Source organism: Squalius cephalus (assembly GCF_949319135.1).
Source record: "Squalius cephalus genome assembly, chromosome: 5".
Taxonomy (NCBI): domain Eukaryota; kingdom Metazoa; phylum Chordata; class Actinopteri; order Cypriniformes; family Leuciscidae; genus Squalius; species Squalius cephalus.
The window spans coordinates 18,782,317-18,805,865 of NC_137126.1; the positions used below are offsets into that span (position 1 = coordinate 18,782,317).

Here is a 23,549-nt window from a genome sequence, read left to right on the forward strand (position 1 = left end):
CAAGTTCGAGATAAAGCTGAGACTGTGTTTCAAATGTGGGAGATAAGTAAAGAAACTGCATGTAATTTCTTTAACTATACAAAACTGGTGGAAGTTTGTGTTACCTTATGAAAAACAACGTTATCCTGTATTTTAAAAGAGTACTTATTACAGAAGTATATAAAATAATATATACTTAAGTGCCAACTGAATGTAATGTTTTCGGACACTTAATTGCATGATATGTACAATTAAATGAAATGTATTTTAATTTTAATTAAATGCAAGTATCTGAACTTTAGTATGCTTTTTGGCCAACTTAAGTAGGTATCTTTAAATTACTTCTATTGTCTTTGAAATATGGTTAAAGGGTAGGAGTGAGCGGGGCACAACCGCGGGATCACAGTAGTTGTAACACACGTGGTTTAAAACTTTCCACACATGCCAGCATGACGAAACTTAGTGTATTTACTAGTTGCCATATCATAGTACACTATATAGAGAGACAAAATGCGCCAAAATTTAAAATCTTTGGATTAAATCACTGAACATTTATTTCAGCATAGCAAAAGTAAATTTCTTAAGTACATTTTTCATCTGTTTTTTTGTTTTATGTGTGTGTTTATTTAAAATTAGACAAATCTGATATTATTTTAATCTTATATCTGTTGTTTAACAGTTGAGATAGTTCTTTAATGCTGATCTAACCAGCAGAAGACACTAGCTGGGTTTAAATCCCAGTTGTGCAGGTGGGGCATGTTGTAACACTGTGTTATGTGCCCCTATTAGAACTATGCTATTCTATTCTACTTTTATGAATTCTATTGAGAAACCATGAGAAAAAGGTGAATAAAGACTGAGAGTCAATGTTCAGAAATTATTAAATATTATTATGTTTTGAACTATGCTGTTTTGTGGTGTGTTGTCAAACTCAAAAATTACTTTATTTTTAATTATTTAAAAATGCCATTTTTTTTTTTTATATATATATTTTATATGAAAAAGTTAATAATTGTATTTTATTGACAAAATATTTTGGTTTGTCTTGTATTTTTTTATTATTAGATCATTTAACATTTTAATCTGCCATATGGTTATGTTACAATGTGCTCCTCAACATGCCGCACCTATGGGGTGTTGTCACATTTCACTTCCATTCTTTCGGGGTAAATCAAGAAAAATATACACTGTATTAATGAAACAAAACCACATAACTAGACATGTGGGAGATTAATGTGGGGAAAAAAATAAATACTCTGAACCCCAGGTGAATTTACACAAACAGAGAAAGTCAAAAAGTATTTGACTTTCCCACTCTCCCCTACTGTTGAATGTATTGACAGGCATTCATGGTAAACTAAAATATACTTTAATGTCATTCTATTTAAACTTGTATAGCATGTATTAAATTATATTTGTAATTACACATTTGTAATGATGAAGTTGCAATTTAGTACATTTAAAATATATTAACTAAATATAACATCAAATAACATATTACAGGTAAATACTTTACATGTGCTTTAGTTTGTTAACACATCAAAATAAGTGTAGCCTAGTCCTTTAAAGCATGAAAAAATCAAAACATAATGATTTAAAATGTACTTTAAAGTAATGTTTATTACTTCAAAGTGCACTTTTTAAAAGTTTACTTAAGTGTGTTAAGAAACATGAAGGTGTACTCTCTTTATAAAGTATATGTGGTATTTAGTTTCATTAATGTCACATTATCTGCAAGATCAGTAAAATATATATATAATGATAAGATTTGAAGTACTCTGCAAGTGCACAGTAAGCACATGTCTTTTTCACATAGTTGGTATTAAAGGTTAATGTAGACTTGTTTTAAATAGTTAATTTCTTTGCAGCCAAACTGGTGTTTACTGAGGAGCTAAATGCTAATGCATGCTACGGCTAGCATCTGCTCAAGGCTATATGCATACGGAACATGTTTCTCTGTAAAATATGTAAGGCATACATCTATAAAGAAACTTTTTTAGACTAACTGCATCCCTATATGTGCTTCACAGTTCATTTGTCACAACACTTGTGTTTCTTGGAAATGCTGAGCAACCCTAAGGCTCTGCAACTACCTGAGGAACAGGAAGAGGCAGAGTCTGAATCAAGGAACAATAATATTCAGGAGAGTCATGCGCAAGTCTATGCATTACACCAGTAATTTTCTTAAAACCACAGAATTTAATATCTAAAATGCCTTTGTACATAACGTACAAAATACAGCAAGTAATATATTTAAAATATGACCACTTACATCGTTCAAAACATAAACAAACAGCTAAACATATATAAAAACACAACAAAATAACAATTCACAAAAGACAAATCATTATGAGAGGCTTTTTCCAAACTTCTCTTTGATGAAAATATCTCAAAAGTTGGTCCAAAAAATCACAGTCATTTGACTTTTATCTCAATCAAAGAAGTTACTTTTACTTTTATGTCATAAATGTTATGGCATTATCAAGTAAAGACTTGTGCATTGTGCAACTTCTTGTTACACTGGTTTTACCATAGCATCCCCCTAAAAAGAGGAGGATGGGACTTCGGATATAAGAAGTGCTCCAAGAGTTTTTTTTTTTTTTTCTGAACACTTACTTAGATGTTCTTCCATTATGTCAAAGTTGTTATAGTCTAGAATATGTTTGACATTACTTATGGAGGGACATTTAAGCAGAGTGTGTTACATAATTATACATATAAAGTAATTCAATTCATTGGCATATAAATGCCTTTGATAAGAATGAGTGAAAACCACCCTGGAGCTTCCATACAATAAGAATTGTTTTTCCATTTAGAAAAATAGAATCTTTAAAAGTTGGCTTGACACCAACAACTCATAAAACAGCCATCAGTGCAATATTTAAAACATTCTCAAGTATAAGCGATGCATATTTTCATACTGGCATTGAAGCATTCCAGAAGTCACAACACATTTAAACCTTACCACATCTTGCCTGAGTTGGCAAGGGGTATAAGAAGACGAGTCCAATGTGCTTTAGGACACAGTGCAGTCTATACACTGATCTATGGATTTGCTCAACCTCTGAATTACAAAACAGTAAAGTAATGTTTACTGGCTTGAAATGTGTGGATCAAAAAACAGGCTTGAAATGTGTGGATCAGCACCAAAAAAAAAAAGGTTAGTGTCAGAAACTCAGTTCACATGGGAACTCCATAAGAATTACGACACAACAGTGCCAAAATGCAATCATATTTGGTAATGTCCGGGCTAAGTGTTAGCAATAATATATCAGTTCAAGAGGTGAGAGATCCTGAATGGTGAATAGATAGGCTACTAGTATGATACTAAACTTGATGACCAACATTGCAATGTCACCATTATAATGCATTGCAGTTGAGGTATCAGACATCAGTCCCTGTTTTAGACAATATGAGAGAATGTGTACATAATGTAATTCTATACAGGAATATTTATGTCAGTCTAGTCAGTGTGCGAATTATTCATTGACTCATAGGTCGACTCTCTGAAGGAATGCCTGTCAATAATTTTCTGTTGGTCTCGCATGTATTTAGTAGCTAAGTGTCAAATTAATTAAAGATGTGTTTAAAACAAAACAAACATTTTGTGAAATATCGGAGGTGAACGTCTATAATAAAGGGATAAATAATGACAGTAGTTGTGTTTTGTAAATTCTGTACTTTTCGATAATGAACTGATACTGATAACAGGCTACTGATATTGTTTGAAATATATGTAAAAAGACCAATATAATTCAAGCCTTAATTAAGGATTTAGACCCCAGACCACCCTCCATAATTCGCACCCTGAGTCTAGTCATCCTGTAGGACCACCAACCAAGTATCAGCTTTCTTACTTTGATCCGACTGTTCAATTTATCTTCCAAAAAAAAAAAAAAATCTATAAATAACACAGTGATCATTCATTTTCATCATGCATCAAAAGTTGGCAAACCACATCCATGACATTGTACCAACCCAACATTATCAAAAAAAAAATAAAAAAAAAATAGCCTTTTGGATTTGAATCATGTGCCTACCGATATTAAATCAATTTCCTAAACACATTACATCACAAACAAGCTGTCTTTTACTTTGGCACAAAGGGGTCAAATATATGATAGGCTTAAAGGTACAGCGTCAGATTTTCTTTGATTGCCTCAGAGCGCGCTTGATGAGTACTTCGCCCGTGTAATGAGGTAAAGAACGATGTCTTGATGTCCACCAAATGCTGCTATGTGCAGAGCGCTCCATCCATCTCTGTTGGCCAGACGGATGTCTGCCCCAAACTTCACCAGTAGCTTTACTAACTCCAAGTTGCCATCGATCACGGACTGATGCAGCGCCGTCTGCCCCTCGGGTCCGAAAGAGTTCACGTTAAATTCACAGTTTGTCATGTTTTGCAAGAGAGAATGAAGTTCCTTAGTATTGCCCTTCCTGAGCGCTTCCTGAAACACTCTTTGACGCGCAGAGCAAGTCATGTCCGCCTGACTCATGGTTTCAACAGGTAGACCCCTTCGCTTCTGCTTCTGAGAAAAGATAATGAGCCAGGTCTTCCTCCAAACTCCGAAATAACTCACGGGTCAGTAATGGCACTTAATAATTCATAGACCAAGCTCCAAGGTATTCGCAAATCCCCCAGTTTATGTTTTCCGCCGATACTATAATGAAAAAATATCATACAGTCCTTAAAGCAGAGGAGCTGGGAATTTCAGTAGTCCATATGGCATGTGGTGCTCCGGTACTCTGTTCCTAATAGAAAATGTATTTACTGTTATTTAATGTTTGCACATGCAAAATTTGGGCGGAAAACAGTATTGCAGTCTGTATATTAAGTGCTTTACCTTGGTGGTTCCCACGAGCGGGTGTTGAATTGCCTCCAGCTCCGCGCGCTGTGTTCTGACTGTATACTCCTCCGTTATAGCTGACAGACTATTCCTCCTCTTGCGGCTCATTTGAATAACAATAGCCCGTCATGAAGTTCGTCTTTTAGGGGCGGAGACTGTGTGCGTTTCTATCTGCTTTTTAGCAGACTGCATTGTTAATGTTATTTACCAATATAGGCCTACACAAAGGGGAAATGCAGAGAAAAATGCTGCAAATAAATGAACAATAAAAATGCCAAAAGACTTCTTTGTTATTTGCTCGTTTTCAAGTATATCATTATGTAAAATATCAAGTCGTATGTAATGTAAAATAAAAGTCGTATAGTCAATTTCAAATAACCTTAAATGCTGTCAGAAAATTTTAAAGTAAAATCATTTTATTCCATTTCTTACCCATTTGAATGAAAACCATGAATCTATCTATCTTTCTATCTATCTATCTATCTATCTATCTATCTATCTATCTATCTATCTATCTATCTATCTATCTATCTATCTATCTATCTATCTATCTGTATGTCTGTATGTCTGTCTGTCTGTCTGTCTATCAACTTCACATAATCTTAATTGCTGTCTAAAATGTTAAAGTAAATTAATTTTGTTGGATTTCTAACCCCTTTGATTGAAAACATCTATCTATCTATCCATCTATCTATCTATCTATCTATCTATCTATCTATCTATCTATCTATCTATCTATCTATCTATCTATCTATCTATCTATCTCCCTATCTCCCCCTCTCTATCTATCCGTCTTTCTACAATACTATTATTATTTGGGTGGAGGTGGTAATAATCCCGCCCAGTATTGGAGATCTTCACACTGCTAAGCATTTGTCTATCAAGTCAACAATCCATTTGTTAAAGATATATCAACAAATGGGTGAACAACCCTGCCCAGCACTTCTTCTGGCAGCAGTGAGGCTCTCGTTCTCAGTGGTGAAACAGTGTCTTTAGGCACCATGGGAACTAGGCTACTGCATGCTGTTTTTGTATCGCCCAGTAGCCTCAATTTGGCACAGAAACTTAAGCGCAAACTAGGCTATTTTCTAACTTCTATAGCTTCATCAGTGATATAGCCTATTCTGGTGACAAATGAAGTTGAAGATATAACTTAACATATGAGCATGTAAAATTTAAATTGATAATTAGTTAATAGGTGTTTTTATTTTCACATTTATGAAGAGCAGTTCATTTTAAGTTAATCTTGTGAGTGCACAAAAGATGATTGTTTACAATTGGTCGGGCACCACCTGAACACATTTTGCATGCTCTGCAATGAGAAACAAGGCTGGAACTTGTCTTTATATTCAACATGTGAAAACATCATTTCAAGCATCTCTTAACTCTCAAACCTGACTTAACTTGTCTGTGTACTGTGGTTTTGTTGAATATCTCTTGTACTGTTCTTTGCCAGTTCAATAGACTCTCATTGAAATGCCTTAAAATCTTTGGCAGTGTAACAGGATCTCAATGGCTAAACTGCAGTGACGTTTCAATAGGGAGGGTGGGTCATTCAGGATCCAATTTTAAACCACGTGCTCTAGGACCGTGGGAAAGAGTTGAGCCTTTCTTCCCAGCATAGGCGTATACACAGATAGAAAGTCAGAGAGAGAGAGAGAGAGAGAGAGAGAGAGAGAGAGAGAGAGAAGGTAGATATTTCAAAACAGTTGTCTGTGGAAAGTTGGCATGGCGTATACAGTCTAAAAACGGAACTGTGTGAATAATACAGTTGGTTATATAGGGTAATGTGTTACCCAACAAAACTGCACATATTTATGAAAAGGTTAGAGAAACTTAACTGAACTTTTAAGGTTGAAAAAAATCTAACAATTTTTTTTTGTCACAGTGTCCTTGTTACATATATAGCAATAACTATAAATTATGCAATTCCATGCAACTAACCCTGAACCAAACCCTATTCCTAACCCTAAACCTATAGTATTTATCAGTATTTATTTACATTGTAACAAGGACACCTTAAAATAAAGTTTGAGGTGTCCAAGTTACAGTGTAATTATGCATTTAAGTACTGAGTATTAATAATTAACTATATGTACTTACTATAGGGTTAGGATTAGGGTTAGTTGCATGTAATTATGCATAATTTATAGTTATGACTATACAGTAACTACATGTAACATGTGTAACAAGGACACTGTCAAATAAAGTGTTACCAAATATAGTGTAACTAAAATATTTATACAATACATTTCTAAAAACTTTAGAAACTTTTGGGTTTTGAAATTAAAATGCAAATTATGTGTGCTTTTAAATGTGAATCCTTGTTAAACAGGTCCTTGTTATGCGGGGTCATTTGTAGTGCCCTTGATTGGGCACTTAACCCCATGTTGCCTCATGACACTGCACATGCAATTAGTGTAGTGTAAGTTTTATGCTGACCTATTTATTTTGCATGGGAAATTTAGTGATGGGTGTTTCTCTTCCCACCATTTAAGTCTTTAAGTGTGACTTATAGATCATAGCCCATACACTGTGGGGTCTGAAAGATTTTTTTATGTTTTTTATGAGCTTATGCTCACCAAGGCTGCATTTATTGAATCAAAAATACAGTAAAAATAATTATATTGTGAAATATGATTACAATTTAAAATAACTATCTATTTGAATATATATATATTAAAATGTATATGGCAAAGCAGCCATTACTCAGTCTTCAGTGACACAAAAATGTGCAAAACCTTTGTCTTGGTAGTAGTAATATGTGCCTTAGAGTAGTAATATGTACCCTTAAAGGAATAGTTCACTTAAAAATGATTTAGAAATCATTTACTCACCCTCCAGTTGTTTCAAACCTGTGTGAATGTCTTTCTTCTGCTGAACACAAAAGAAGATATTTTGAAGAATGTCAATAACCAGACAGTTGATGGACACCATTGATTTACATAGGGAAAAAAATACTATGGAAGTCAATTGGGTCCATCAGTTTGGTTACCGACACTCTTCAAAAATATCTTCTTTTGTGTTTAGCAGAAGAAAGAAATTCATACAGGTTTGAAACAACTTGAGGGTGAGTAAATGATGACAGAATTTTCATTTTGAAGTGAACTAATCCTTTAAGGTGTTACTATGAACTTTTAAGTGGAAATAATGTTGAACAAAGTTGCCCTTTTAAGGGTACTGCTCCAGTGAAACAAAATGTTGTTAGCCGAAAGGTAAAAAAAATCCTTGGTTCAGAAATCATTAGAATATGCTGATCTTGTGCTCAAAAAACATTTCTTATTATTTAATATTTTAATATTTTTGTGAAAACCTTGATGCATTTTCAGTCATTTCTTTCAGGATTTTTGGAAAAATAGAAAGTTCAAAAGTTTTTTTTGTAACAATGTAAAATTCTTTACTATCACTTTTGATCAATTTAATTAAATATTTATTTATAAAAAATGTAAAAAAAAAAAAAAAGAAAAAAAAGCTTACTGACCTTGCTGACTTTGAGAACAAAAAGTCCACAAAGTCATACAAGAGATATCTACTGTAGCACAATTGCCATAGACACCAGTCAAATATCCAGTTTAGCGGTCGTTATACTAAAACATTTGACTACTGAATTTCAGGGAGCAGACATGTAATAAACATACGTAATGAGACAATTGTGTGGACACTCTGTGATCCATAAGGGGAGACATTTGCGAGCTAAAGCATTTGTTTAAGTGGAAACAGGGCCTGTAAATCTGTTGGTTTGTCGCGTCAGACAGTAGGAATGTCCTGTTTGTCTGGGTGTGTATTTGTTCACTGTACTTTGTGTTATGCTTGCAAGCCTGGCATTTGTGCGGTTGTCTGTGTGTGTGTGTGTGTGTGTGTGTGTGTGTGTGTGTGTGTGTGTGTGTGTGTGTGTGTGTGTGTGTGTGTGTGTGTGTAAGTGAGTCTGTACTGGTCCGTGTGTTTGATGTGTACCTTTGTGTGGGAACCAAGCTGCTTCCTGCCCTTGAACCACAACAGCTGTAGGGCAGGAGCTCAACTTGCTCAACCTCATAAGTTCAGAGAGAGAGAGAGAGAGAGAGAGAGAGAGAGAGAGAGAGAGGGGGGGGGGGGGGGGGGGGGTAAACAGAGAGCTTAATAAACGGTTGAGAGAAATATTAGATATTTTACTATATAGATTTGAGTTTACTATATCTATAAGCCTTAGTTAACTACTACAAAATGTAGATTGTCTGTTTAAACATTTAATTAATGTGTATTATCCTTTAGAAAACCAGCTTTAAAACAGGAAAGTGAAGTAAAGTCAAACATATAACAGTACCAGCAGGCTTTGCAAATTGTGTCTGTAGAAATTTTTGTCCTTGCTGAAATCTTACCTCTTCGGCACAGCCCACCCTCCTCCAAAGTGAACGCTTTCCTGTCCCTTTCCCAATCTCAGCCTCACTGTTTGTGACGGATATCCCCAGGAAAAGGCAACACTGATCATGATGTCAGACGCTGTACTGCAGTAACCCTCATGAATCGAATATAATACCTTGCGTAGAGCTGTATAAAAGATGGAGAAATATTCTCTAGGACCCCCTAATGAGTTTTAAAAGATATGAAAGTTTTCTTTTTGTAAATGTACTCCTCTGTATTGTATCAAATACAAGAAAATTTTGGTATTTTTAAACAGTCAATATCCCTTTCCAAAGAATTGTGAAGCTAACTCTGTGTTACAGAGGAAACTGGCTCCCTCTGGTGACAGAACACTCAAAGAAACAGTCTTGCTTTATGTTGTTATTTTATTAGGCTATGTGAAAATTCAGTCTGCAATTGTTAATAGGCCTATGGTTAATGGTTATAGCTAATGGTTCGTTTGCTGAGACCTTTGTCTACAAATATATGAAGTTTATAATTATTAAATAAAAAATAACTACTAAAACATGTCTTGTCTGTTATCTCAAGAATCAGTGATAAATAGTCAATGTGGAGACGATTTGTAAAAAGTGACAGCAATGTCTATACTGTCTACGGAAAGTTTAACGTTGATCGGTCCTTGATGACTTTGTTTTACAATTCTTATAATGAGTCCGTTTTAACATTCGCTGTTATGCTGGTATGGCAGTCTTAGTGTCACGGGTGGTTGCAAGACAGAAGATGAAAAAGGCATCTTTTCCAACAAGGTTTAATGGGAGTAATATACAGGACGGCAGAACAGGCAGCAACACTCCAAATACAACAGAGATCGGACCAAGACTGACTGAACAGACGAAACTTAAATGCAAACAGATGACACTGATTAACGGAACACAGGTGATACAGATGACGATGATCGACTAAACAGGAGATCAAGCTGAACTGATAATGACAGTGAAGTTGACATACAAGCAGACAAGTCCAAATGAAAACAAACTAACCAAAACACCACTGTGTCAGAACGCCCCTCCCTGCAAGGCACGTTAACGAGAGAGGCGAAGGTGGGGAGGTAGGGGTTTGGGAAGAGGAAGAGGAACAGGCTGAGGGCTGGCAACAGGAGTGGCCGAAGGGCTGGAGAAGGCAGGCAGAATATCAGGAGAAGGGCTTAGCAGAGGGGTGATAGGTCCAGAGGGAAGGATGATCCATGGTGGAGCCGATGGACGGAGGAACCATGGAGGCTGAAGGGCGGGAGGTTTTTGGGGCGATGACGGACAGAGATGGAACCGATGGGGGAGGATGACAGGGAGGAGATGGAAGTTCACCGGGCCATGGTGGAGCAGAGGGGCACGGGGAAGCCGCTGGCTCGGGCGACTGAGGTGTAGACGGGGGCCGAGGAGTGCAGTCCAGAGGTGAGGGTGGGATGAGGGAGCCTGGCGGAACTGGTGAACTGATGGGCAATGGCAGAGATGAAGGAGGTAGAAGCCAAGGGTGAGCCAGTGGACTGATGGGCCGATGAGGAATCCTGGACGCGATGGTTGGAGTCGGATCCAGGGCATCCACTGTCCATGATGGTGCTGAGGACTGGAAGACCCTCAGCGAGCCCACCATTCCACTGGTGTCTTGAGGGTGAGTGACGGGGCTGACAGGAGGCAGAGGAGATGAGGATGACAGCTGGATGATGAGAGGCGGGAGAGGGAGGTTGGGTGGGAATTCAGGAACAGACTCGGGTGTAGCGACGACCATCTCCTCTGAGGGCTCGGGCGGCGAGGCGGCCATCTTAGGACAAGGCTCTGGAATGGCGGCGGCCATGACAGGACGAGGCTCTGGAATGGCGGCGGCCATCTTGGGACGAGGCTCTGGAATGGCGGCGGCCATGAAAGGACGAGGCTCTGGAACGGTGGCGGCCATCTTAGGACGAGGCTCTGGAATGGCGGCGGTCATGACGGGACGAGGCTCAGGAATGGTGGCGGTCATCTTGGGACTAAGCTCAGGAATGGTGGTGGCCATCTTGTCTGAAGACACATCCACAGCAGGCATGACGTGAGGAATCTCAGGCTCGGCAGACATGATGTGAAGATGTTCAGGCTCCGAACTAGGCTCTGTACGGTGAGCGGGCTCCGAACTGAGCTCAGTGGGAAGTCCCGGAGCAGAGTCCAGAGAGCGTAGTGGAGCGGACTCTGAAGAACGGAGTGGAGCAGGCTCTGAAGAACAGACTGGAACTGACGAGGAAGGCACAGGAACGGATCCAGTTGATGTGGCGATGAAGCTGACAGGTGTTTGTGGTTGAGCGCCGATGTCATCGTCAGCCTCACCCAGGGTTAAGATTGAGCCACTCAACCACAGCACATGATCCAGGTATTGGGCAAAAGTGCCTGGGATCACAGCCGCTGGAGCTTGCTGGTGCAGATGATCGTCCAGCCCGTACCAGAACACAGTCTTTAGGACATCATCTGTCCAGTATACCTCATGAGAAATCTCCAGGAACTTTGACATATTCTTCGATCTGGGGCCCATCCTGGAAACAGGTCACCAGTCAATTTGCAGGATTTACGAGGGTGCGGAGAACGGCTATGTTCTCCTCTTCCAATCTTTAGGTCCAGTCTTCTGTCACGGGTGGTTGCAGGAAGACAGAAGAAGATGAAGGTATCTTTTCCAACACAAATGTTTAATGGGAGTAATATGCAGAACAGGCAGCAACACATACTAAATTCAAATGGAGATCGGACCAAGACTGACTGAACAGACGGAACTTAAATGCAAACACAAATGACACTGATTAACGCAGGGTTTCTCAAACTCGGTCCTGGAGGGCCACTGTCCTGCACAGTTTAGCTCCAACCCTGATCAAACACACCTGAGCAAGCTAATCAATGTCTTCAGGATCACTAGAAACTCACAGCTAGGTGTGTTTGATCAGGGTTGGAGCTACTGTGCAGGACAGTGGCCCTCCAGGACCGAGTTTGAGAAACCCTGGATTAACGGAACACATGTGATACAGATGACGATGATCGACTAAACACAGGTGATACAGCTGAACTGATAATGACAGTGAAGGTGACGTGAATTCAAGCAGACAAGTCCAAATGAATACAAACTAACCCAAACACCACTGTGACACCTAGTGTGAAGGCAAAGACTGCTTTAAATATTTAATACTAGTAGTAAGATTTTAGGAATTCAGCAGTCACATACCATCCTGTTTAATTGCCAGACAGTTAGAAAAGCCCAATCCATCTTAATGTTTAGTTGCCATCCTCTCTATTCTGAGTTTCAGTTTTTACCCTCAGGATCTTGGTTAAAGGGATACTTCACCTCTGGGAAGATGAATGTGTATTTAAAATAGGTCATTTAAGTAGAAGAAATGTGAAGAAATTTTTGAATTTGGAGCTTTCTAGACTGAGAAAAGCCAGAAAATGTATTTTTGGCTTATGTGGATGAAAGACAACAACTCCCAGAATGCACTTGCTTCGCTGCCTTAGGAGGCCACGCCTACCGGTAAGAGTGCGCAGTTGAAAACAACAAGGCTTACTTAGCCTACGTGATGAGTTTGCCAGGGATCTCTAGAGATCGCCCAAAATGTCCGGGATTCGGCTTTTGCGTTCTACAGTCGCCATTCATTCATTATGTTTACTGTGGCGAGCAGGACGAGGCTGAACGGCCGCGGGAGAACGGCGCGAGGCCGGTGGCGTCATTACTGAGACGCGCCGGGTCTCGCATCTCTCACGGAGGAGCGGGAATTTTCTTATCAATGGTAAAACGCACATCAACCGATCACTTGTTTAGCGTTCATGTAAACACTACATTCAGATTCACCAATCGGAGTGAATTCAGTTAGATTGAAACAAAAGGGGTGCATGTAAACAATGAATGGCGACCGCAGAAAGCAAAAGCTGAATCCCGGACATTTTGAACGATCTCGCCCGCCGGACAAGTCCGGGAAAAGGAAGATGGTAACCCCTACTTACTCAGCTTTCTCCTACTATTCAGCTTTCTCCACAGAACAAGAGCCTGCTAGCTTAGCTTCCAAAGAAAGACTGCTGACACTGTGTACATTCTGTGAGTGAGATCCCACCTCCTATGGGCGGGTTGAAAACATGCGGAACAACGCCATCTACTGGCTGTAGTCTTTAGCCTCTGGCCAGAAAATCCTCCGATGACGCAAAATGACGATTTTTGCGTCATCGGAGGATTTTTTCCAGACAAAAAATACATAAATCTCTTGTCTCAGGGGGATATGAGGGTGGAAAGCATGGTAATTCGAAAATACTACAGGTTTTCTACTAATACAAAGCTTAATGCTAAATCCTGAAGTAACCCTTTAATATTTCCCTCTGTTAGGAGCAACAGGTAAACATTCATTTATTCCTATACTTCTATTTCTCTGTTAAATTCGGGCATGGGGGGAGTAGGTGGAAGTAGGTAGTTGTTTGGGCCTGTCGTTGTCTTGTTTATTTCACAAACTGCTGATCTACTGGGGTTTTCACAAACAACCATCTCTAGAGTTTACAGAGAACGGTCCAAAATAGAGAAAATATCCAGTGAGCGGCAGTTCTGTGAGTAAAAAGCTTTGTTGATGCCAGAGGTCAGAAGAGAATAGCCAGACTGGTTCAAGCAGACAGAAAGGCTACTGTAACTCAAATAACCACGCATTACAAACGAGGTCTGCAGAAGAGCATCTCTTAAAGCACAACACATCGAACCTTGAAGAAGATGGGATACAGCAGCAGAAGAACACACCGGGTGCCACTTCTGTCAGCTAAGAACAGGAAGCTGAGGATACAATTTGCACAGACTCACCAAAACTGTACAATAGAAGATTGGAAAAATGTTAACTGGTCTGATGAGCCTCGATTTCTGCTGTGACATTTAGATGGTAGGGTCAGAATTTGGCATAAACAACATGAAAGGATGGATCCATCCTGCCTCTCAATAGCTCAGGTGGCTGGTGGTCTAATGGTGTGGGGAATGTTTAGTACCAACTGAGCATCTTTTAAACACCACAGCCTGAGTATTGTTGCTGACCATGTCCACCCCTTTATGACCACAATGTACCCATCTTTTGATGGCTACTTCCAGCAGGATAACACGCCATGTCACAAAGCTCAAATAATCTCAAATGGGTTTCTTGAACATGACAATGAGCTTACTATAGTCAAATGGCCTCCACAGTCACCAGATCTCAATCCAATAGGGCAACTTTAGGATGTGGTCGAATTAGAGATTTGCATCATGGATGTGCAGCTGACAAATCTGCAGCAACTGTGTGAGGCTATCATGTCAATATGGACCAAAATCTCTGAGGAATGTTTCCAGGACCTTGTTGAATTTAAACCTCAAATAATTAATGCAGCTCTGAAGGCAAAAGAATAAATAACAAAAAATGAAGGAGGTTTTAAATGGAGGTGAAACTACGTATTTGGCGCTGGTACAGTAGGTCACATGACAAAGACAACAAGCCTTTTTTGTAATTTAATGACTTTGAAAGGCTTATACATGTTTTTATTTCTTCTCGTTTAGACTATTGTAATGCCTTTTATGTTGATGTAAACCTGGCCTCTCGCTCACGCTTGCAGTTAGTGCAGAAAACTGCAGCTCGACTTTTAACACGAATGCGTAAACGGGAACATATTTCCCCCATATTGGCTTCCGGTCCTTTTTTAGGATTGATTTTAAGGATTTAGTGCTTGCTTATAAATCCTTAAATGACCTAGCCCCAACTTACCTTTCTGACCTTATACAACTGCACGTTCCATCAAGGTCTCTGAGGTCTGCTGACCATATGCTGCTGGTCGTCCCTAGAGTAAGACTGAAGCACAGGGGAGATCGTGCCTTTGCAATAGCTGCCCCTAAACTCTGGAATTTATTACCATTGTCTGTGAGGATGGCCCCAACTCTGTCTGCTTTTAAAACTAGTCTTAAAACACATTTTTATTAGTTGGCATTTAATTCAGTCTAAGAGCTGTGTTTGTTTTCCTCTTTGTCTTTGTTGTTTGTTTTTCTGACCTGTAATGTACAATATGTACAGTACCCTATTATTGTTGTTTGTTTTATGACCCTTTATGTACATCACTGTGATCTACTATTGTTTTTAAATGTGCTCTAGAAATAAATTGAACTTGAAACTTGAACAACATAGCGAATGTAGTACATCCGGATTACATTCATACTATACACATTCATACTACTTTTTTAGCAGTTTTGAAGAAATTACTTACAAAACAAGTACCTACTCAAGAGAGTATGCGATTTCAGACGCAGCCTTTATCTACTTTTAGTGGAATGTTTTGCATGTAATTGCAAGTGTTTATGCTATCTATCTTAAAAGTAAATGTCCTTAGTTTGAAATTTGTATTTAATGCAATAATATTCTAACATTTTTAAGTGTGGTCAATGTGTGTAATTACAGTGTGTAATCAAGTGACTAACTAAATAAACTAATAATGATAATATTTCTAATAAATCCTAACTGAATTGTTAAAGCATGTTTTTAAAGGCTAAGTTGCTGTTGTGCCTCTGCTTAGGCTCTGCATTATCATTTCACTGATCATATCTAACAACTTTGGAGAAATTATAGGCCTGGATTAGACAGTGTTTAGATTAAGCTAGGATTAGGCTTTAGTTCAATTAGGACTATAGCTTTTATAAATGTGCCTTAGACAAAAAAAAACATTACTGGTGTGCATCTTGAGACAAAACAATGACAGTGACATATTTTAAGATATGTCATTGCAAGTTGCTTTAATTTAAAACAGCTCAAACATGCATTCTGGGACTAATCTTAAGACTTGTCTATGAAACCGGGCATGTATCATACATTGTGCAAAGTTCCCCTTGTTTTGTTTATTAGCTCAAGAATCAAAGTCAAAATCTGCTGTTGATTCATCACACTGTTTGGTGTTTGGGTAAATGGATTTGTTTGACATTTTGATAAATTGAAAAGGGGAAAAAAATGTTAGTTTGAATACGCAGTGGAGAATGTGTATAGCAAACATACTTTGCTTTCACTTAAAACCAAACTAAAAGGTCAAAAGGAGAGGGTCAGTATGAAGGACAAGTTCACCATCCTGACTTTTACTTCCTTGCTATTATTTAACCAAGTCACTCAGCCAAAAATATGCATTTCAAAACGACCAAATATAAAATGCATGAATAATCTAAAGGATCCGTGCTGGGAGGGTCTATAGGCTGGTTAATGATTGATTGTAATCTGACCAAGGTGATACACAAAGGGTCAGTGAATCACTCTTCTGTTCTGTTACACACAGGTTGTGTTTTAAAGCCTTTAAACATTTCTGGGCCTGGGCATCATAGGGATATTTTGGGGGAAATATAAGCTAATGAACCAATGCTGTCCAAGCATGCTGTCTAGGTAGGTAGCACACTGGGTATTGAGATACTTCTCCCCGCTGAGACTCTGAATGGCGTGTCAACTGCAGTACGCACAGGGCGCCACCTGCATATGAGACACTGAGACAGCACAGGAACATACAGACTGCGTCCTGGAAATTAAAACTGGTCTTCATTTCACTCTTTTTGAAAAGGATAGACAAAACAACGGTCGTTTAAAGACGATCAGATGTGGTTTGTTAAAGCATGACCTGCTGATGGTCTTGACTATCATTTCGGGTGAGTTAGCATGCTCGCTAGCTGTCACACCACTGGTGATATTAAGACATGTCGCGTCCATAACTTATCCATCAGGTGGCTTTATTTAAGAACATATGTCGTCGTCTTTGCGGTCGTATTGAGTTGAGACAGCATGCGAAGTGCGAAGCTCCTGCGGTCATGTTTTGTAAATATGGGAAGCAACAGCACATGCTAACGCGCAGCTAGCCCAGCTAGCCGTCTAAACTTGACCCCTTAGCGAGCTGTGCTACAATAAGTCAAATGTTACGACAACTAACGGGATGATCGATCCACACGTAAGTGACACTGAGCGACAAAAATATTTGGAGTAAAAGAAGCAGCATGGATTGAATGACTGTCGCTCTGATATTGGGAAGTTTCAAGTGCGTTGATCGTCACTCGAGTTGGCTAGCAGTGTCGCTAGCTAAGCAACCCCAAACAAGTAAGTATTTCTCTTTACAGTAATTGTTTTTCGTATGCGAATGTGGTTTTTGCTTTAAAACACTGTCTTGTGTATTGCACTCTATAAGAACATATTATGTTAACGTTGTAACGTTAGATTGGATTCAATACTTGCTGTCATGTATAATTATTTTTTATGTAACAGTTAACTGTACAGCCAGTTTGGCATACTGGCAATCTGTCGACTCCGATTGTTGATAAATTAACGGAGTACAGCAGTCTGTTACTCGTTTAACCTCTATTCATGCATAATTCATATAAGTTACAGGTCTTCAAGTTCAACTAAGGCCACTTGTATATTTGTGTATATATATATATATATGTATATATATATATATATATATATATATATATATATATATATATATATATATAGTAACTCTCTTTCACACTCTCACAGTTTATGTAACTTGTCTTGCGGTAGACTTGTAGTCAAGACCGCCTAAACCGAGACCAAGACACTACCAAGACCAGAGGGTATCGAGACCAAGACAAGACCAAGACCAAGACCAAGACAGACCAAGTCGAGACCAAGACCAATTCGAGACCAAAACCGAGACCAAGTCGAGACCGGAGGGGAAAAAAACAGACTAGTTGAAGCTAAGCAATAACTTGTGAATTCAAGAACAGCAGCATAGGGTTCAGCCGCAGTTTACATTCGATACATATTAGATGGTATTACTTCAACTACACAGGCAGAACAATACAGAGACAGACCATGTCATGTGTGTGACTGTGAGCTCATTGTAATCTGTATCTCTAGAGATATCAAAGACACAAATTCATCCAAGCAAATGCCAGCCTATCTCTGCCGATTTCGGAGTCTCAGACTCCAAATTAACCCATTCTGCAACTTTTAAATACATAATTACATTTTTAAAAACGAAATTATAGGCTTAAGTGCGGGATCCGAAAGTTGGTCGTTTTGTCGCTATGGTTACACACACAACACAAATACCGTTGGCGGTGCGCTCAAAGTCATCTGTCAGTTGTGTAGTTGTGCAGTTACCCAAAATGAATGACTCCTGAATGAAGTTAATACCCATCATGTCACTGATATGTGTTTTTTAAACCAAGTGATCAAAGTGCTCGTTGCCGCTGCGATCAGTGGCGCGGATAAAATGTTTTCTCGTGTGGCTCGCGCACACACCGCACTGTCATCAATCCGGCGCGCGCTTCAATCCGTTCCGTTGCAGATAATAATGTTGCATTATCGAACGTTGTGTCGTCGTGGATATTGTAGTATTGTATTTCTAAATCCCCCGACCACTATGTTGGTCTGAGACAGCGAGACCAGACAAGACCGAGAGGTCCGAGACCAAGACAAGAGGTCCGAGACCAAGACCAAAGACCGTCAAGGCCGTGACAAGACCGAGACCACGTAAAAGTGGTCTCGAGACCGGTCTCGAGACCAAGACCGGTCTCGAGACATACATCACTATCTTGCGGTAAGAAGGACACAGGAAAATTCAGTAATTATATAATTATTACAATTATATATAATTAATAAGGTTGCTAACATTAGTTAACCTCATTTGTTAACAGGAACTAACAATGAAAATACTTCTAAAACATTTCACAACTAGTTCATGTTAATTGCAACATTTACTAAATTCTTGAAATGTATCTGACATGAACATGAATTCTATGGAACTAACCATGAACTGTTAATTTTTTAATAAACTAATGTTAACTAAGATCAGGCTAATACAAATGTAATTGTTTGTTAGTGAACCAACTTTAGCTAATGGGACCTTATTTTAAAATATTAACATGATATTTATCTTGATTTTTCTTAGTATACATCAGACATCACGTTTTATATTTAATCTCAAGCTCCTTACAAACATTGGTGTCTCCTTGATAAACAAGTAGCCTACACTAACGTTTGAGGAAACTGTAAACTTTTGGTCTCTTATCACTCAGAAAATATCAAATCAGAAAATACTTTCAACAGCCAGAACAAAATTCACCATGTTTTTGGAATAAAATAGAATATAGCCTACCACGCAAATTATATAAAGAAACACCTTTGTAAAAACCTTCAGAAATTAGATAGAAATAAAGCTGTAAGGTTAGGTGCATGTAAGTGTTACTGAAGTGGAGATTTCTGTTTCATGTTGAGAAAACAGCCTTTAAAGATATGTATTGTTATTGAAATCTACAATACAAAAATAGTGTAATAAACTAAACCCTTAAATGTATATTTTTATGTACTTTCCACTAGTGTGAAAGAAGACATGCTTTAATGTGATGTTCATTGTTCAAAATTGACTGAAGTTTAAGTCTGTTTTAGTAAAACTCTTTTATAAAATATTTAAAATCAAACCCTGTGACACAAAAGTGCCTGTAGTTGAAGAAACGCATACTGTGTGCAACGTTTCTTTAAAAGGAACTCTTATGAACCTCTGTCAGCTCAAATCTTCCCTTTCATCTTAACCATGTAATAGATTTCACATTGCAAAATGGTCATGTTAGAAATAAAGCACGTGTTGTGGTTAGGCAGCAGAAATGGCCCAGCCAACACCCGACGCTTGAAGGTGATGTTTCAAAAAAATGAAATAAAAAAATCTCCCCCGCAGGAAGTCGAGTTCACTCACTTCTGTCTTGTGCTGCAGAAAATCATCCTGTTAAAGGCCTTTGCTCCTTCAGAGAGTTTCTGTTCTCTACATCTTCTGTTCAAAATTAGAGTTGAAGTTAATTGAGCTAATTTCATCAGTTTTGTGAATTTGCATGCATGGGCTTTTCAGTCTGTTAGACTTGTTTTGAGGTTGTGTTTGGCTGTTTATATGTTAGATGTCTCTATATTGATTTAATTCAAAAACTAGAGCTTGAAGTTGAAAACGTACTGTAACTCAAAAATGGACTTTTGATACTTATTTCTTATTTCTTACTTGAAACCATACTGCAAAAATGACTCATTGTGAACTTTTGCAACACATTACCGTCCAGATTTTACACATCAATGACAGGTATTGGGTGATCAGAAACTTTGCCAACATCATATTGAATCATTATTGAAGGCTGTTATTGAAAGATTAATTTAAAGAGACATGATCAAGCCCTCTTATTTTTCTTTAACCTTCCCGGTACGAATGAATTGTTGCAGCGCCTGCATCCCATAGAGCAGGGTTCACCAATCTCGGTCCTGGAGGGCCGCTGTCCTGCAGAGTTTAGTATCTGAACGCTTGCAACAGTGCAAACAATACGAGTCAGTTATTAATAAAGAAACATGTAGTGCAATAGCACAATCCAATAATCAATAATCACAGTTAGGGCTGGGCGATATATCGCATGACATTGTTAGGCGCATCTCGTCAGTAAAGCCGGTTCCTTGATTAGTAGTAAATCGTCATCACCTGCTTTCAGATGGAGCGGCATTCACTACAAAGAGCCGTAGTTAACTGACAAGCTGAGCCATATTGCATTAATATCATGGACGTATCGCCTGTGATAATTAATGCGATATGGCTCAGCTTGTCAGTTAACTACGGCACTGTGTTATAAATGCCGCTCCATCTGAAAGCAGGTGATGACGATTTACTACTAATCAAGGAACCGGCTTTACTGACGAGATGCGCCTAACAATGTCATGCGATATATCGCCCAGCCCTAATCACAGTGCAGGTTAAAGTCAATGTCTGTCTGGAAAGCTTTCTGAACTCTACCATCTGACTCTGGTCAATCGCTCATGGCCTTATTGTAAAACAGTAGGCATTTATTGTAAAAGCATTCCTGCCAGTTTAGTTCAAGTCAAGGCATTTCTTTTTCTTGGAGCAAATTTCATAATCTTCTGATGGCCTTTGTGTCCTGTTTTTTTTTTTTATGTTGCCATAGCAAACAGCAGCAATGATGACAGTCCCAGCTTTGCTATTATTGCATTTCCTTTTATGCTGTGCTTCATGTGGTATTTCAGTAAAAAGTTTTTGCCTTTTAGAATTGTTAATGGCATTACTCAAGCTTTTAATCTAAAGTCATCAACCTTGCTAGTAAACATTTCAAAAGCTAATGGATTTGATTCTAAAGACAAAAGTCAAAGATAGTAAGAAAGAACAACTTTGGCTTTGTACCCATTTCGAAATTCAGCTTGGTTTTATCGCAGTGGTAGTTTTGTGGTAATATTTATCGTCAAAATTGGGGTAACAGACCCTAGTTTGTTGATCAGACAATGTAATAATAGGGCTGGGTTGATGATAGATTTGGGGGGGGATTGATTCACATGAATCGCGATTCTATCTTCTACCGATTCTAATCGATTCACAAATTAAAAAAATCGATTTTCTAAATGTTTCTTAATAACGTGATGTTGTCGGATCAAAGGTGGTTGCAGTGCAGCACTCTGAACCATTATGAAGCATTATGAATTATGAAGCTTTCACATTCTGTCAATTTTAACACGCAATTCAACAAACTTTCGCTTTACCACTAGTTAAAGCAAAAAATAAACATTAATTTATTACATTACTGAAATGTCATGTCTCATGTAATCACTCAAACAGTACCATGGAAGGACGTCAATAAAACAGCTTGTAAACATTATATTTACCTCAGGAAAGCCATTCAATGTCCATGAACTTGTTAGTTAGAAAAAAAAAAAAAAAACTAGAGAGGAGCATTTTGCTAAATATATGCACTATATTACATATACATTATATTTTTACTTAACCTTTTGTCTTCGTTATTTAATCTGTTTTGAATAAATCTGTCAAAACAAGTTTATTACAGTCACAGTTTAAATGTTTATATTTCAACAATAAATTGGAGTAGAAACAAAATGATATTATTACACATTGTATATAAAAACTACATTATGTGAAACTTAAATGTTTGTTTAGAACTTTGAGTGTTGATTAAAGGGATACTTCACCGATTAGCATTAAGCTTGGTATCAGAAGAAACCCGGTTGTATTTTCAAATGACCATGCTTTCCTCCCTCATGTCCCCCTGACTGTGCGTTCACACCACCGCCGGCGAGAGCGTCAAAGTGGCCGGAAGTCATTCATTTTCAATGAGAGCCGGCGGCGAGCACCGGCGACCGCAGCACGTCTTGGACGGTGAGAGCGGCGAGGAGAGTTGAATTCAGGTCAACTTTATGGTAATAAGCTATGACGCGGTTCGGCGGCAACCAATCAGAATGTAGAAGTCCTCCGTCTGAGAGGATTCCAGAGAACGCAATCCTGTAAACATTGGTTTAAAAAGATCACGCCTTCGATCTAAGTCAGAGCATCAGAGCGTCCCCGAATCTTTCTCTGGCGGTGGTGTGAACATACGGTGAGACGAGAGATTTCTGTATTGTCTGGAAAAAAACCTCAGATGACGCAAAAATCGTCATTTTGCGTCATTGGAGGCTTTTTTGGCCAGAGGCTAGAGACTACAGCCAGTAGTAGGAGCTCGTTCCGCATGTTTTCAATCCGCCCATAGGGGGTGGGATCTCACGATGAAACTGCGTCTTTTTATGCCGCGTTCCAGGCAACCTGTAACCCGTGTTTTCCAACTCGTAACTGGGAGTACATCGATCTAGTACGAGTTCACGGGTGGGAAGTCACGGGTTTGACTGCCGTTCCAGTGCACTTTCACGGGTATAAGGTTGGAAAAACACGGGTTACAGGTTGCCTGGAACGCGGCATCAGTTTCGAGTCAACTAGTAGCCTAGTTGTATCATTTCTTCCGATACTGCCCTCTGTAACTGGTAGGTGTGGCTTGGGAATGGCCTTGCAAAGCAAGTGCATTCTGGGAGTTGTTGTCTTTCATTCTCATGAGCCAAAAATAAATTTAGAAGGCACCAACTTCTAAAATAATTTCACATTTCTACTACATAAATGACCCAATTTAAATACTCATTCATCTTTCCAGCGGTGAAGTATCCCTTTAAATACATTTGATTAATTAATTAATTATTAAATAAACATTATATGTGGTTTCAGTTTTTAGCTAAATGAAAACTTAATTTTGGCATTTTGGAAATGCTAACATGTTCTTTGAAACGGATGTGATGCAGTCTTTCCTGGATGCCAACTTCCCTGTTGCAGTAGTCACTGCAAAACCAGCTTTATTAGTTGGAATCACCCTTTATTGTTACATTACGCGTTGTTACATTTTTGGAGAGGTGCACGTCAGGGTACGCGCGCTACACACAGCCTACGACGTAGCTACGGCGTAAGTTCGACGCAGAAGTATAAATTGGGCTTGAGACGCTCACGCCACGCAGCCAGTGTGTCACCGGCCTAACGGTGCGTGTCCACTACAGCGGCAAAAGTC

At 38.7% G+C, this 23,549-nt stretch overlaps 2 protein-coding genes across 4 annotated transcripts in view; one reads left to right on the forward strand and one right to left on the reverse strand.

The window, feature by feature from the left end:
- Positions 1–3,361: 3,361 nt before the first annotated feature.
- On the reverse strand, positions 3,362–9,230 carry nrarpb (NOTCH regulated ankyrin repeat protein b). Of its 2 annotated transcripts, XM_079870706.1 has the most exons (4): positions 9,182–9,230; positions 8,781–8,854; positions 4,824–5,044; positions 3,362–4,731 (listed from the first exon to the last, which is right to left on the reverse strand). In XM_079870706.1, the coding sequence occupies exon 4, from the start codon at positions 4,473–4,475 to the stop codon at positions 4,140–4,142; it is 336 nt and encodes a 111-aa protein (XP_079726832.1). In that variant the 5' UTR covers positions 4,476–4,731; positions 4,824–5,044; positions 8,781–8,854; positions 9,182–9,230; the 3' UTR covers positions 3,362–4,139. The 2 variants fall into 2 exon arrangements, with proteins under 2 accessions (XP_079726832.1, XP_079726833.1); XM_079870707.1 differs by lacking the exons at positions 8,781–8,854; positions 9,182–9,230 and having other exon boundaries at positions 4,824–5,049.
- Positions 9,231–16,424: 7,194 nt separating this feature from the next.
- jak2b (Janus kinase 2b) overlaps positions 16,425–23,549 on the forward strand; it is a 52,275-nt gene continuing 45,150 nt past the window's right edge. The window contains exon 1 of one of the 2 annotated variants that reach the window (XM_079870998.1): positions 16,425–17,271. The gene's annotated coding sequence lies outside the window, so the exon portion shown is untranslated. The remainder of the gene's footprint in view (positions 17,272–23,549) is intronic. The other variant, XM_079870997.1, reaches the window with a different exon arrangement.